This window comes from Vanacampus margaritifer, chromosome 20 (assembly GCF_051991255.1).
Source record: "Vanacampus margaritifer isolate UIUO_Vmar chromosome 20, RoL_Vmar_1.0, whole genome shotgun sequence".
NCBI classification, from domain to species: Eukaryota; Metazoa; Chordata; class Actinopteri; order Syngnathiformes; family Syngnathidae; genus Vanacampus; species Vanacampus margaritifer.
Window position 1 is genome coordinate 14,127,422 of NC_135451.1, and position 16,809 is coordinate 14,144,230.

General features: G+C 42.2%; 1 protein-coding gene across 4 annotated transcripts in view; it reads right to left on the bottom strand.

Moving 5' to 3' along the window:
- The window catches only part of arfgef1 (ADP-ribosylation factor guanine nucleotide-exchange factor 1 (brefeldin A-inhibited)), a 29,184-nt gene extending 12,942 nt beyond the window's left edge, over positions 1 to 16,242 (bottom strand). For 3 of the 4 annotated variants that reach the window (XM_077554305.1, XM_077554307.1, XM_077554308.1), the window contains exons 1-10: positions 15,872 to 16,242; positions 7,761 to 7,791; positions 5,008 to 5,164; positions 4,766 to 4,912; positions 4,503 to 4,682; positions 4,249 to 4,302; positions 2,092 to 2,443; positions 1,763 to 1,867; positions 1,217 to 1,470; positions 923 to 1,056 (exon numbers count right to left, since the gene is read on the bottom strand). In XM_077554305.1, the coding sequence (XP_077410431.1) occupies positions 923 to 1,056; positions 1,217 to 1,470; positions 1,763 to 1,867; positions 2,092 to 2,443; positions 4,249 to 4,302; positions 4,503 to 4,682; positions 4,766 to 4,912; positions 5,008 to 5,164; positions 7,761 to 7,791; positions 15,872 to 15,995 (1,538 nt within the window). In that variant the 5' untranslated portion in view covers positions 15,996 to 16,242. The remainder of the gene's footprint in view (positions 1 to 922; positions 1,057 to 1,216; positions 1,471 to 1,762; positions 1,868 to 2,091; positions 2,444 to 4,248; positions 4,303 to 4,502; positions 4,683 to 4,765; positions 4,913 to 5,007; positions 5,165 to 7,760; positions 7,792 to 15,871) is intronic. The other variant, XM_077554306.1, reaches the window with a different exon arrangement.
- Between the last annotated feature and the right edge of the window lie 567 nt (positions 16,243 to 16,809).

Sequence of the window (16,809 nt, forward strand, 5' to 3'; positions counted from 1 at the left end):
AAAAGTGTATTTTTTTATATTTGTTTTTGTTTTTTATATTTTGTTAGCCAAAATATGTGAAATAGTTTTAATATTTTATACTTCCTTCCAATGAAAAAAAAAGTCTAATTTCTGGTCTTTTATTATATAGTATTTGTTTGTTTCCTCCCTCATTTTTTTTGTTTTTTCTTAATGTTTATCTAATTGTTTAAAATTTTATTTCTAATTTTTAAAAATATTTAGATCAAATTACATTGGCTTATTACAGCTCATAATCATTCCCCATGAGCAAATTGCTGACATATATCTTTTAGCAATATCGCTAAATTGTGTATTTTCATTTATCATTTAATATTTTTTGCATTATTTTGTTTCTTTTCTAATATCAGCGTATTTGTCAACGTGTCTAATATTAATCCAAAAGTGTATTTTTTTATATTTGTTTTTGTTTTTTATATTTTGTTAGCCAAATATGTGAAATTTTATGTGAAAGTTTTAATATTTTATACTTCCTTCCAATGAAAAAAAAAAAAGTCTAATTTCTGGTCTTTTATTATATGGTATTTGTTTGTTTCCTTTTTCTTAATGTTTATCTAATTGTTTAAAATTTTATTTCTAATTTTTAAAAATATTTAGATCAAATTACATTGGCTTATTACAGCTCATAATCATTCCCCATGAGCAAATTGCTGACATATATCTTTTAGCTTTATTGCGACAAAATGGGAATATATGGAATTTTTCTCACTGTAACTGGTGGAATTAAATGTTCATGTATAATGACTAGCTCAGGGCTAGCAAGATCAACCAATCAGAAGTTAGTTGTTATAAAATTAGGAAATGATTCATGCAGCGTCGCCTCCGGATGATTTAATGAATCATGCTGCTGTGACTACAGCAAATAGCCATTTTGAAAGGCATGATTCAAATCTATTAGACTTACTTGGGATCTGGCGGTCCGTCCGACAGAGGTTTCATGGACAGCTTGCAGAGCGAGCGAAACACCAGGAAGGCGTCTTTCTGGAGGATGTGCGAGAACTTGGCGCCCGGCGGCTGACCTGGCGTTGCTCCCGATTCCTGAAGAAAAATAACTGTTATTTTTCTCAGTAGCTTTGTATTTTTTCCCCTAATATTTATGCATTTTTGTCACTTAGTTTTCCTTGGTATTTTTCATTTTTTTCTAGTAAGTGCATATTTGGGCGTCAATTTTTGAGGGGACATTTTTGTTTAACATCACCTGAGTATCAGTGGACGAGAGGGACAGTCTGTCATCAGGCAGCGATGGCGTGAAGCTGGCGGAAATGGGCGTGCCGGGGATGCCGTTGGCGTGAACGTGCTCGCTGTCGCTCCCCAGCGTGCCCTCGTCCTCCAGCGAGTTCGGGGCGGCCTGCGGGACGGCTTCCGGTCGCTCCGCCTCCACCTCCGCCAGCTCGCCCTCGCCCGGCGGCTCCTTGGCGTCCGTGCAGAGGTGGACCGGGTCCAGGCAGTTACCTGCAAAAGAGTGAGGATCATTTAGAGTGGGATGCTGCTTCTTTTTTTTTTTTTTGGTCCTTTTAAAGCAAGGTTATAAGAGGATAGCAATGTGCCCGGGGCGACCATTTTCTTCTGTTTGTCCCATTTCCACTCAAGCGTGAAGCATCCATTTGAAAACGCTAATAAAAACCTACTGCAAATGTTAGCGTAGCGTCTCGCTCGTTCACTCTTATGGTGTTAGCGAGCCGCCTTTTCAGATGGGCATAGCATTTATTTGTGGAGTGTCATGTGATCCGAATGTGACTCTCACCTCCTGCCACAGTGTTGACCACCTCTTGCAGGATGCTCTGCACGATCTCCTGGGCTTTCTCCTCATAGTTGGGACCCGAGTCATCCTCTTCTTCGCCTGCTGCATCTGAACATACACACACACAAAATGGTTTGTTAATTATTATTAAACAACAAAATGTGCATGCATGTAGATGACTTTTGTCCACTTCAAGTTGCCGTATATGATAATATCTATGACTTTTAGAGTGTGTGGCCTGGTCTGGTGACTGACGTGGGTGTCGGTGGCCTTTCTTCCCGTAATTAGTCAAGTAATTCCATGAATCATTTCAGCCCTATTTGAGATCTTACTCTGTGCTGCCGCAGTGGCTTGGTCGGCCTCCGTCTGTTCGTTCTCCGCCACGCAAAATTGGGAACCGTTTTCCGGATCGGGGCTCTCGTAGATGGGCCGGCGTTCTCCTGGCGAAGACCGGCTGCTGCTTCCGCCTCCGCCTCCGCCGCCGCCGTCGTCGTCGTCGCCCTGCGGGGCCGGCGTGGAAGGCGACGACGGGGTGGATGGGGCGGTGATGCTCGGGGTGGTCGGCGTGGTGATCGGCCCGTTGGCCTCCCGGGTGGGAGCCTTGGGCGGCGTGTGGGTTTGAGGGGATTCTGGTTCTGTGTGCTGCCGGTGCCGCTCTCGTTCCAGCTGCTTTGCCTCCTGCAACTGAACGACGGGACGCAGGCGGGGGTTCACATACGTGCGTTAAAACAAATTAAAGCACACACACATGCACAGAGAGAAGAAAAAAAAAAGTGAGGTTAAGACAATGTTCAGCAAAAAAAGTTGGAATAATGTTTGCATTTGCTAAGACTCTTGAGCGCCTTTTCCCTCATCAAAGCCACACATTGACTTAAAGTGGCAATGTTGTGTTGCTGTGTACAAACCAGTAGCAAGGCTAAAAAGAAATGGTTGAATTGAAAGAAGAATGTCACAATACTATGAGAATAAAGTTGTAATGTTAGGAGATTAAGGCAGTGATATACTGAAAAAAAGCCATTTTTCAGACCAAACAAAAAGTCACAAGAATAAACTGTTATCAGGAGAAACATTTTTTTTTTATTAAGTAATACTACCAGTTGGGACAATAAAATTGTAATATTAAGGGGGAAAAATGGACTGACGTTTCTTTTCAGGGGAGAACAGTGAGCTTGTGTGTCGACTTGAAACATACGGCGCTGGCAAACACAAACAAACAAACCGGAGAACGCAAGCAGTGGACATTCCTTTAGCCAAGCTCCATTAACAGCCCATGATGCGTTCAAGTGCACTGAGAGATTCAGACTTTAGGGAGAAAAGCAAATAAAAGCAGGTGAAGGAGGCGTGAGTCACGAGCACACAAAAACGATGGGGATTGATGGCCTCTCTCAACGTCGTCGTTCACTTGATACATTTGTCATGTCTTGCTTTCTTCATGCCTTTTCAAAATGTCAGCCGCCAAATGAAGTTAACGTCGTCGTTGACGTTATTAGCATTGAGCGTCCAGGCCAGACACCTCCGAGGCGGCGCAAACAAACTAAGCTCATTATTTAAATGCCAACCGGGCCCGAGTGTGTGTTAAAGGCAACCCTAAGTCTGTGCAAGCGCGTGCGCATGTGTGTGCGCGGAAGACACGCTGATGTACAAATAGTCAAATAAAAACTGTTCAAATCAACATTATCTACATTTATTTTATGATTGTTAAGATATATATAATCAAATCAATGATAAATGCTAATGCTAATTTATATTATATGCATATATAAAATATGGCGACTGGCCGAAGATGGGATGGGCTCCAGCACCCCGCCGCGACCCTTGTGAGGAATAAGCGGTTAAGAAAATGAACTTAACAAAATACATGTAACTTTTTTTACTTTATCAACAATGAGTATGTAAAAGTAGCAACGTAGCAGATACTGAACGATTCGTCAAACGAGCTGCTCAAAACATTCACTTATACGGAAATCTGCCACCTAGCCTAATGCTAACACATGATTCAAATTGCTGTAGACGGGCTAACAAAACTAGCATTAATAGTAACAAAATATATTTTTTGCGCTGTAAAAAATGCATAAAACTGCTGCCGCTTACTCAGACATGTGACCGTCAGATATTTTCATATACTATATTGTACTATTATGTTACTAAAAGTTAATAGATATTTTTAGGTATATTAATGTATTAATATTTCAACTTTTTTTTTTTTTTTTAAAGCATTTTCACCCCCCATTTTTTTTTTGTAAGGCCCCTCCCCCCAGTGTAACCATGTCAACTTCAAACTGGCACAAGCGATGGGAGTGAGCTGACGAGCAAACGTGATACGGGAAGAACACGACAAACTGGGTGGATGGGGGAGGAGGGAGTTGGAAGGAGGAGGAAACACAAGAGAGAGGTGTACAGAGTTTGGAGACTTTTGGATCAGGCAAAAAAAAAAAAAAAGAAAAAAAAAAAGAAGAAGATCACGGCAGTCCTGCACGCTTTTGTTTTACCTGGCGATCACGCTTTCTGGAGGCCAGAGACCAAGATAGCTTGTGATTTGTAAGCTATGTGTCCCACAGGGAGGGAGGAAGGTGAGGAGGAGGAGGAGGAGGAGGGAAAAAGTGTCATTCAAAAAGAAAAAGATGACATTAGAGCAAGGCAACACCGAAAATGTCCCACAGTGGATGAAACCAGGAAGTTGTGAGTGTGTGTGTGCGTGTGTGCGTGTGCTTGTCAGGTCGAGGGAGGGACGCCGGGGACGTACTGCTTGGTTCTCCATGCGGGCGAAGATGACGTTGAGCATCTGCGTGAGCGTGGCTTTGGCGGTGGTCTGGTTGATGAGGTTCTTGCTGGCCAGGTAGATGTTGTAGCAGGTGCGCACGGCCTGCAGCACGGTGCCCTCGTGGATCTCGATGTGCTGCGACGTCACGGCCGTCAGCAGGGCCTGAGAGGCGGAAAAACCCCCGACGCGTCAGCAGGACTGAACAAAAACATCCGATGGTGAACGGGTGGCCGGGTCGGCGGCACCTTGATGATCTGCAGCTGCACTCCCTCGTCCGTCTGCGGGCCCTGGAAGCAGGCGCAGATGGTCTCGATGATGCGGTCGATGAGTTTCTTGCCTGGGGCCGTGCTGTCTGGCGCGCTGCCTGTCAGGTGGCCGTACGCTATCAGCTTCTATAAGCACAACACACACACATATATACAAAATGTGAGTGTGGCGCTATAAAAAAAAAAAAAAACTCCAATTGAAGACTTGTCAAAGCACTGACCTGTAAACAGTCGAGCGAGGTGATGACGATGCGGGGACATTTGGACTGACATGCCAGCTCGAACGGCAAGAAGTACTTGTCGGCTTCGATGAAGTTGGTCTTTGATTTGATTGGCGGCAAAGTGGCCGAACTCGATTTTCCATCTCCACTGGGCGGACTAGAACGGAAAACAAAAGACAAAGAAGGCGGTGTGTTTTTTTTTTAGCACAATGGCATGTACAATAGGATTTTTTTTTAGGTTAATGCCGATTCCGGTATTTGGCAGAATTCAATTCTGATAACCTACTATATGTATTAAATAAAATATTTTTGGTCACTTAACACAACAATTAAGATATGAATTGCAGGCAGAAAATGTGACTAATAATTTCCAACAGAGATAAAAATTGACCAAATTTTTTTTTGGGGGGGGGGACATGTTAAAAAAAAAAAAACAGGCAGATTTTTGCCAATTTCAAATGAGCTAATATTAGCTGATTAAGTTGCCCAGTCGACTAACTTTTCGTCAAGTGTGCTGTGTAATTTCGCCACATGCAATTTTTGGCCTGAATGCTGTGCGTAATTTCCATCAGCAAATGTTAATCAAATGTTATTATTTTAATCTTTTACAAAAACACTCGATAACAAGGCATGTACCCTCTGCACCCTCGTTGGGAATAAGAAAGTTGTGTTTGAGGCGAGTCATTAGAAAATGACATGTTTAAAAATATATATATATATATATATATATATATATATATATATATATATATATATATATATATATATATATATATATATATATATATTAAAAAAAAGGAGAGCAATGATGATGACATGTCAAATCGGTAAAATTACCGAATGAACAATACTGAGCTCTCCAGAAAAAGAAAAAAAAAAGAAAAAAAAGAAAATTACATGTTTTTCTATCCCTGCAGTTTACGTCCAAGCCCTTCGAACACTTCTTCCGCTCCTGGATGGATGCCCCGTTAGCATGCTAAAAGCTAAAACCCTGAACTTGGGGGGCTCTTAGCTGAGTGCTTCAAAATGTGCACTTAATCTGTCTAAGGAGGCGGGGTCAGTAATCATGCTGACAAAGCATCTCCAAGCCGCGGATAAGCCGCTAAACCCTTAAGTCGAGTGACACCGCAAGTTTTTTTTTTTTTTCTTTGACGATTCTTCAAATCCCCACAAATGTGCGCAGCCACTCGCAGCATCCTCCAGAGCCGCCGCCGCCGCCACGCCCTGATAAGTGCAGACACAGCCAGGGAGGGGTTGTATTGTTTATGTCCTGGCAGCGAAGCAGCATGACCTCAGACTGTTAAGTATCACGAGGACCCACTGCAAGACGCCGGGAAAGTGAGGATATTTGAGGTAGAGTAAATTTTGTTGGAAACTACAAACGTCATGACAAATGGAGTCACTTCCTCCTCCCATCGTTCAATCAATACATGACACAAGTTACAGAGTAAAATAGCTGTAAACGAAAACGCAAAAGCAACAACGGTCGTATTGGCCGAACACTACTCATTCGAAGGAAAACAGAAAAAAAAAAACCACACATTTGTACAATAAAAGATTGCATAAATATTTTCTGCATGGTTTTGCTGTCTCTTGAATTCTACTTCTGCAGTTTTTATTAGTATTTAGCTTCTTTTTTTTTTTTTAAAGCTTCATTTTAGTTTAGTTTTTATTAGTTTTTCTTTTTTATATTTCTGTTGTATTTGTCACTTAAGTATTGTGTAACAAAGTAAACTAAAATTCACAAACTGCTCGACCTTCCTTCCTGTGTGGGGCCAAAAGTAATACCGACCTAAATTCAATTAAAATCACAAAAGCTCATGTATTATATTAATTGACAAAGACGAAAACAAAGGACATTTTTTGCTATAGTTAGTTTTAGTTTTATAAATGCACTTTTATTTTATTTAGCGAATTATTTTTTCAATTTATAGTATAATATTTCAAATTTCAATTTTTGCTACTTTTTTGTTTAACTATAATAACATTTGCCAAAGTAAATATATACAATGAATTCAATACTTATTAAAAAATATTTAATAGCTAGCTGGTGTTGGTGTTGATGAATTACTTTTTTGATGATGCATACATTAGTAGAACTTAAAATATAGTCAAGTACAGTTCATCGTGCAAAAAACTTACCTTAGCATAACTTTCGTCACAACAAAATTATGATTAAAAACTAGATGAATGAGACCACTTATCGTTTGTAGTCTTTTGAAATAAAGAAAGAAAAAAAAATCTAGGGGTTTCTTACTGAGCTCCCCCAAATTGAACAAATAAAAAAAAAGTTTCGAGGAGAAAATCACATTGCTGATGTTCAATTAAAGCCGCTTCAATAGTTAATATCACATCCCAGCAGGTCTGAACTTGAATTTAAAGATCGCTGCAGGCTCTCAAAAAAAGCATTTGTGTGTCTGCGGAAAACATGAAACGGGGTCGAGGCTTGCTGAGGATAAGCATTTTTTTTTTTCTTCATGTTAATCTTGCAAGAACTCAACGACATTGTTAATATGAAGAGAAAGAGGGCGAACAACAAGGAGAGAAGATGGAGGAGGGCGGCTCATGTCTGAAAGGCACTCATTCCAGAGGAAGGAAAAAAAAGAAAAAAGAAAAAGCAACAACACGCGCACACCTCTGCGAAACACGCGCACCACAGTGTGTTCTAGTGGCCTTTAGTTGAACTCTGCCGAGTGCCTTCATACACACTTGTTAAATCAGCCACCGCATTTCGTGTCTCTGCAAACACTCACCTTAATTTTTCTGACTCCTCTTTGATTTCCTCTGGAAAAAAAAGAGAGAGAAACAAAAACAAGTATGAACTTTGGGAAAGTTTGCAGTGTTGTAAAAAAAAAAAAAAAAAATGACGCCACGGGGAGAGGGAATACTGCATATTGATGTGTTAAAAATGTTGTGATTGTTTATCAACCAAAGGTGATGTCAAATGAAAATGTGCAGTTGAGTTCCGCCTCAATAATCATCATCCACGGTCACGCCACAAGCACGGCGGACCCCCCCATAAATCGACGCGGTGAGTCTGCCGTCGTTAGTGTCGGTCTCACAGATCTGCGGCGCGTGACACAGACATAGGGGAGGAAATGGGAGACAAAAGCGGGATAGAAACCGAGTAGAGAGCGCGAGAGGCAATGAGCCGGTTCAAAAAGGCGGCGGCGGCGGCGAAGTTGGCGCAAACTTGGGAGAGGCTTCAAAAAGACAGCTCAATTATTTCACTGCTGCGAGGCCAAAGCTGCTTTTGACACAATACTTTGTATTAAATAATTTTCACCGGGAATCCCATATATGTTATTTACCATTAGTGTAACAGTACATGTATTAGCATACGGATTTATCAGTATAGAACATTCAAAAAATAACTAATAGCTTTTGTGTAGCTCGTTTTCATACATGTCTCTTATACTGCCCCCTGGTGGCCAAAGCCCCCACATAATAAGGAGCACGACTCAAAATCGGCAATGCAGCATAAAATTGTGCTGCACAATCTGCTCAGTGTTTACATTCAATTGAATCATGTCGTTTTATTGTTGAGAACAATAACGTGCTATTTTACACATTAAAAATAAATGTTGCCGTTTTGGCGGTACACAACGAATGACTTCCATTAATTTCAAAGAGAAAAGAGGATTCGTCGGCGTCTCTCAATGTTTTTTATTCATGTGGTGTATAAGCATGAGATCAAACTACGGTCCCTGTGGGTTTTATTGTCAAATCCCAGCAGGACCGCCGCGCCCCCCTCCCTGCATGGGCCCCTGTTCTTTGTCATGTGAAGTCATTAAAGCGCGGAGTCGCCAGCCATTCTCGGCATCAAACGTGACAGCAGTGAGGAGCTTTGACTAAAGCAGGGCAGAGAAAGTGAGCGAGCGAGCGAGAGAGAGAGCGAGAGAGAGAGAGAGAGGGAATGGAGTGTCTTCAAAAGGCGGCACGATTTAAGAAGAGTGGCTCAAAAAGTGAATATTTAATGTAGCGTGTGCGTATTATTTACACAATCATCCCCTTCCATCGCCGCGGCGTTTGTTTTCACTCGTTCCCGGGAGTGTCCGCAACTTACAGTATATCTATCGATCTGTTCATCTCCACCAGCGGCAGCCATTGTTGCCATGGTTACACTGTTCAAATCCTGGCGTGGCACTTCCGCGCCGTCAAGGCCCTCGAGGGCGACTGACTAGGCCGATATGGCGGAGATGTGCGTGTTGGTTATTGGACAAGGCTTTCCCAACAAGTCCATCCATTCAAGGTGCTTTTGAAAGCAGAGGAGAAGGTCACGCGCTACGGCTACGCTGGCCCAAAAAATTTCCACCCTGGCATTTTTTTTTTTTTTTTAAAGGCCTTCAAGCATGAAGGAATGCAGGTACTTCTCCAACGGCAACGGACAATGTGGAACCTGTAGTACAACTTTGCTTATTATGCCAACTCTACGCTCTTATTCGCTGACACCCACGTCACTCACCAGGCCCTGCCTTTTAAAGCCATATACAATCATAGTCACAGATATTACATATCATATTATGTGAGCAAGGTGACCTTTACTAGGCGATAAAATATGTTTTTTATGATTATTCGATTAATCGAAAGAAAAACGATTTTAAACAATCTTCTGGAACTGCAGCACCGTGTTAATAAATTCCTGCATACTCGTTTTAGACCCTTGCTTAAATCACTTTTCAAGCATGCGGCCCATACAAAAAGTGGAACCTGCTCATCTGAAACTACACAGTTTTCACGATTGCATCCTTGCTACATGCGAGGCGTGTCACATCCGTGCGTGTTCATTGCGTGTGTGTGTGTGCGGACGCCCCGCTGGCACAATGTGCTCTTATTGAATTAGCGTTGATCAAGCAGCTTAAGTTGGCCGAGCCTGGCATGTATAGTCATTCATCGCGTGGCTGCAGCGTCAACTTGAGCATGCACGGAAACTACTACTTGATTTTTTTTTTTTTTGTCTCGCCGTCGTGTTGCATTTCATGTGTGCTCACCTGGAGTCTATTCTTAGCACGCAAGCTAGCGGGCACGTGAAAACTGTGTACGAGCCAAGTGAAGACAGCTAGCCATTTTTTTTTGCCCACCAAAAAAAAGCAGCACCCGTCGAAGTGATGTCACAATTCATCTAGTTTATGTAATGTCACTTACACACAGAGACTTTTTTTCGACAAAGCCAAAAGCGACGCAGGGTTGCAGAGTTTTAGGACGCGCAGATTAGCATTAGCTCACATCGCTACTTTCCGATTACCAGTACATACATACCAAATTCTTTGGTGAAGTTATCGGGGGACTTTGAATTTGTGTCCGGCATACTAATTGAAATTTGGTGGCTTGGTGATGAAGTGCTGCCTCCGGGAGTGAAAATACAATCAACTGTGTCTTTTTGGGAGCTCATATATTGCACTTCCCATTCACATCCTAGTCATCATAAAATGTAACTCAACTTGACAGAAGCAAGTTGAGTTTTATTAGGACACCTGGGAGCTCTCTTCATCACAGCTACCAGCTGGGTTTTTTTTCCTGATGGGAAAATGGGAAACGACAATTTGAGGGAGGCGTTATTTGTATTTAAGTGGATAACGCACATTTGGGACGCTGTCCGCCGGAGGGGCAGCCACGATTAGAGGAAATACAGCAAAACTAATAAGCCTATCACGGTCGTCAGCCATGTTTTTGATTCAAGTGCAACGCTTTGAGGTCGGCCCTTCCGAGTTCCAATTTTCTCCTTTCCGGCAGTTTTTGAAGGCAGCGATAAACATGGCCAAATTCCCCCGAGAGCGCCGAGGATTTGTCAATTAAAAGGCAGCCTGGGCGCAGCTGATCCACAGGCAGGAGGAGGACGGGTGGTTGGGAGGTGTGTGTGTGTGTGTGTGGGGGGGGGGGGGGGTAGGAAGAAACATCTAAACAGACAACTCTCCCGAGATGCTCTCCTCTCTCTGAGAAAAACATCTCGCAGGGGAGGGGACGGCCAGTCGAGACGCAACGTGAGGAAGAGGAGGAGGAAACTGTGGCGAGACCGGGACAACATTTGACGAGGACCGTACTGAGCTGTCATGTCATGCAGTAAAAAAAAAAAAAAAAAAAAAGTTAACCATTGTCTAATGTCAATACAACATGCATTCGGGGCCCGCAAGCACTGCACAGATCCCGCATGTAAACACGGGGGGGGGGGGGGGGTTGCCGCAGGTACCAAACCAAGCGCACCCCTGACATTTCCATCGTCCAGGCTGAAATCAAAGGTCGCGCGGCAGTGATTACATTGGGAGGAGGCGCAGGCGTACGTTGCGCTAAGACAGGTCGGACTCCTGTAGTTAAACCCGAGCAGTTGTTGTTGTTGTTGTTTCTGTGCCAACGGCAGGCTTTGATTACGTAGCTGTCGGCTTTGTCATTGAAATGAATGAACGGCACAAATTCCACCGCGCAAACGACTTGGCAGCGCACTTCTGGAACGCGACGCGCGGTCGCAATTGGCCCGACGTCAGGTTGTTAACAAAGCGCCGGAAGACTGCTAATCGTGGACCGGGCTGTTTATTTACTCAACTGCAGATTATCAGATATTATTTCATCTCAGCAACTGTTCACGTGACTTCCTTGAGGCGGCTGCTGCTTTTCAACAGAGAGCTTAACTGTTATTTGACTGAGATCATTACACTTACTACTCAAACTATTAATTGTCGTCTCCATTACGAGTTGGGAGGCACAACTTTCGTCAAATTACAAATTGCACGAATTTATATTAGGTATATTTTGTCACATTTCAAGCTACAGATTTTTAGAGGTATACATTTTTCTTTTTTCTTTTTTGTCAGCCATTTCCGACCCTCCTTTACCCTCCCATGTGAAAAAAAAAATGTTTAAAAAAATTGTCCCTGGGAATGAATGAGTTTGACACATTTTGAATTTCTTGCTTTATGATAAAAAATAGTTTTCAATTACAAAGCGCAAGAAGAATGAAGAGGCAGAGTTTTCCTGAATATTTTTGCTCAAATTATTAACTACAGTATATCACATTAGAGGCATATTTTACTAGTACTAGCTAGTTACTAGTAACTATTAGTTTTCCAAGTTTGTCCTCAAATTAAAAATTGTACAACTTGTGGTGGTCTTTGGTGGCCAATGAAAGGCTTTACTTGAGGTAAATGTTATTAAGTATTATATATCGTATGTTTGCTTGTGTAAAAATACAAATATATTTAAATGGTACTAATATTGGATTATTGAATTGGTCATAATGTAGTCCGAGCATATTCATGAGGAATCTCCTTCCTTCTAATTGCCCCTTTAAACATGATGTATTCCAGTCGGCGGGCCAAAAAAAAAAGAAGACATTGACCAAATCAATCAAGGCAGCTCGTCCAAATAAGCGGTGGAAACAGTGACAAAGGGCTCCTCCTCATCTGCATGCGGGAATAATTAATTCATAGCCCGTCTCAGGAGGCATCACAGTACACAAGACGATATATAATGGATGCGGGGATCGAGTGGAAAATACACCCCATTTATAAATACGTTCGCCAACATCTTTCAGGATAGATAAAAGGATTATTTATGTGTTGAGAGCGAGCGCGGGGGCCCTGACACACGCTGACACGAGTGCGAGCGCAAGCTCATTATCAGGATAGCAGGCCACCTTTGGGATTACAAGGAGCTAAAGTGTGTGCACTTTTGCCTGCAGCAGGGAGGGAAAAACAATCAGAAAAGGCTTGATTTGGGAATTCAGGTAAATTGGGGTCATTCAGGCAAAGTGAAACGTGATTTTTTTTCTAGTGTTGTTCCGATACTGATACTGGTATCGGTATTGGTGAGTACTAACAAGTAACATGCCGATACCATTCATTCTGACGCTAATATAGAACTTTGGATGCAGCATCTTGTGTCTTGCTCATGCACGACATTCACTGATGTGTGACATGTTCACCGCATGCCGGGCTAAGGTATCCTATTGGCCCTTGAATGCAATGAACCAATGGCAGGACAGCTTGTTCTTGTTAGGAAAAAAAACCAAAAACTTAGGTATCGGTATGGTATCGGTATGGTATCGGTATGGTATCGGTATGGTATTGGCTGATACTGCAAAGCTGGAACAACACTATGTTTTTCTATTGAAAAAATGGATAACAGAAATTTGTAAAAAAAAAATAAAAAAAAAAAGTAAATCAATCAAGAATCTTAAATAAATATTTTTAACAGAAATGTATAGATTTATTATTTAAAAAAAAAAACATTAAAATAATATAGAGCGAGACATAAATCACAATACTACTAATAAAAGAAGAATCATTTTAAAAGTTAAATGAATGAAGATTGCTTGTATAATTGAAGCTGCACAGCTCTTTCGGTAGCCACTGCTTGGCAAACACTTATTTATGGCCTGGTGCTTATCGTGGGCGCACACGCGGCATCGGTGCTGCGAAAGCTTATAACAATGCGGGGGTGCGCATGTTCCCTTAATGGTCAGCGAGGTACAATAGTCCCATTGGCACCGCCGCCCGCAATAAACTCCGTCATGCTAGGAGCGGCGGTAGACGAGAGAAGCTGGGCTCACTGGGAACGAAGTAGGTCAAAACATTAGGGACACCTGCCACTGTCAAGCGCGTAGGGCGGAAAGAGAGCACGTTTCATGTAGCGAAGGCCTGCCGGTTGACATTTTGGTATTCCAAGAAAAAGGTCAGAGTGGGAGCGAGGATGACGATGATGCACTTTGTCTTGCCCAAAGCTTTCACCTCGCTCCCGGTGACTCACTTTATAGATAACGGCGCGGCAAAATGCTGTGAATAAATTACTTTTGAATACATATTGCATGTATAATTAATATAATAGCTGTGACTTTTAGTGTGTGTGGCTTTAAAAAGGATGTACAAGTAGAATGGCTGAGCGTCAATAGCATCCATGACATGTTCATTTTGTTACCTTTCATTCAATAGAGTTCAAGTGCACCGCCCGACTTGCGGGGGCATTACAATACATTCAAAATAGCGCTGGAAACGCATCAATTGACGATGGTAAAATGCGTGAATCCACATCAAGAGATGTTCAGTGACAGTGCAGAGATGTCTCAGAGTCCCGAGAGCGGCAGGAGATTATGTAAGACACTCAGTATTCTGGGTCATGCAGTCATCCTTTTATATGTATATATTTTTTTTCCCCACATGCACTACTACTATACTGCTGCTCACTCTCCACATTCTACAGTTATGTGTCTGGCGCCATTGAACAGATTAGTCAGACTGTATGAGGCTTAATTTGAGTTTCCATGTATCTAACCTGGATAATCCTTTCTTTAAATATGACATACATTCCCATTACAGTGTAAATCGGTGGCTGTGGGGAGGATGTTAACAGTAACGACTTAAACAACCACCTCGATGATATAGAACAATGATTAAAATCAAAGTCCTCCGCCCTAAATCACCGTGCGCCGATTAATCGGCATCATCCGATTGAGTCTTAAGTCTCAACTAAGACACATTCTTCCTGAAAACGTCTGCCTGCACATTGGATATGGCATCTGTAAAGTAGGACGTGGAAGCAGAATATAAGAATTAGGGATATACCGATATTATGTTGCTACTTCGCAACCCATCAAAGTACAGATGACTACTTTTCGATTTGCCATTTTATAATGTTTTTTGACATCCCCAAAAATGTAAAACTTTCAGTAAGATCTAGGACACCAGGGTAAGCTTGCAAGAAGGACAACCATACAGCAAAAGCACAGTGCAAACCTGTGTGTTTAGGCCCTCAAGGTCACCCAATATCCTCACACAGGTGGTTGGCTGCTCCACAAGATGCTCTCATTGTGTCCACTCCTGGCATCATATTACACCCCTTGCCAGGACAAAAGCCTTGTTTGTCCCGAGCAGGTCACTTCATAAATAATGGCCATGCGGAATAATACTGCGCACACATACTCAGTGGGATTCAAACACAAATGGCTCCTATTTTTCATCTGGGGAAATTGTGATTATTAGATCCTGGAAAATGGGGAAATACACCTGTTAACAGCTAGCGTGAATGGCTCCGCGTAACGCGGACGCGACACAAGATACACTTCAAAATAAGAGCTCAAGATTGTGTAAAATGTTATGTTATGTTTTAGCCGCTTATTTAAAATATAAGATAAGTGATGTTACGTATGAAAACTTAAAAAAAAATGTTTTAGTCTGTTTACTTTGGGTCGCTAAAAGTCGTTTTTAACAATTTAGTTAATTGTGGAATGCTTTTAATTTATTTTCAAAGCGGAAGTCGTTCCGTCTACATCCGACGGAGGCATCGTCCTAGCAAAAGGTGCTCTGACAGCTGTCACCTTTCTACTTTACACTCCTCTGCTTTGAAGACAAATAGTGGAAATGTCACACCACAAATCTGACGTTTAACCCTTGAAAACGTGCACCAAATGAAGGAAACAAAACGTGTTGTTGTCACGAGCGAGAGAGGACGGCTGCGTCCACAGTGTGGACCAGGAAGAGACGCCGACACACCGCTCCTTTGTGGCCTTGACAGCACGCGAATAAACGCCTCGTAATTAGTTTGTGACCAGGGAAAGTGTTTATGACCGCTATGGTGGCAACTTCTCCATCAGTGTGTATTCGGTGGCCTACAAGCACGCCAAACTAACAGCCCCCTTTTGCACCATTTCCGCGTTGAATGTCGGATAAACACACAAGCTCCCCGGGCTTCTTACATGCAAGTCACCCAAAGACAAAATGGCGTTTTTGTCCATGCCAAATAATCAATCATGTATTGTAGCCGGTTAATGAGTCCGAGGGGGCTGCGTGACGTGTCTAAATCAATGAGAACGAATGCGAGAAGTCGAGGAGGGGGTGTTGGAGTGGTGGGGGGGAGAAGCAAAAACAAGGCAACTTACCGAGTGCCACTTCGCAGGCTTTGCGTAGCTGGGAGTGGTGGGCTTTCTTCACCTCCTTGTCGGCTAAAATCTTCTCCAAAGCTCTGGTGAGGAACATATTTTTCGTCTTTTTGCCCTCAAACATGACGCACCGGAATTCGGGGCGCGGTATGTGTGTCTCAGGAGAGGAGAGGTGATGGTGGTGGGGGGGAGGCAAATTGCCCACAAAACGATGGCTTCCCCTCGCTGCAACGTTGAGCCTCAAGCAGCAACGAAAACACAAAAAGAAAACAGACACACATACACACACACAAAAGGTGGGCTTCAATCCCGTCCGATGGCCATCAACGACCTGCCTCCTGCGCCATGTTGGAGAGGAAATGACGTCACAGTGAAGCAGCAGCCGCGGCGGCGGCGGGGAGGTAGCAGTTATGCTGCTAATGCTACTCGTCTACAACTGTTCAACTACTTCACGATCTACAAACGCTTAAAAAAAACACTATTTTTATTGTTTTTGTCTTGAATCTGAATAAATCACTATATTTAACCTGAGTTGAATCACTGAATAAATTGTACAAGTGTAAACTTTTTTTAATTTTATTTTTATCAGCAATGCTCCATGCTAAAAATACTAACATGTATTTTGCATCCTAATTTATATCCACCTTGACCATAAATATTATTGCTATTATTTTGGGCACATTATAATAGTACAATAACTCAATAATTCTCTCTCTCTCTCTTGCTCTCTTTCTCTCTCTCTCTCTCTCTCTCTCTCTCTCTCTCTCTCATTCATAAACAATTTCAGTTTTTTATATTATTTTACATTTCAAGTACAGTATTGTCAAAAATCAACTATGAGATGTATACTACATGTCTGCATTTTTGGGGAATTAATTTAAATCACTGCTCAAATTGTACAATAGTAAACTCAATGTCTTATGATTTACAGTATTTAT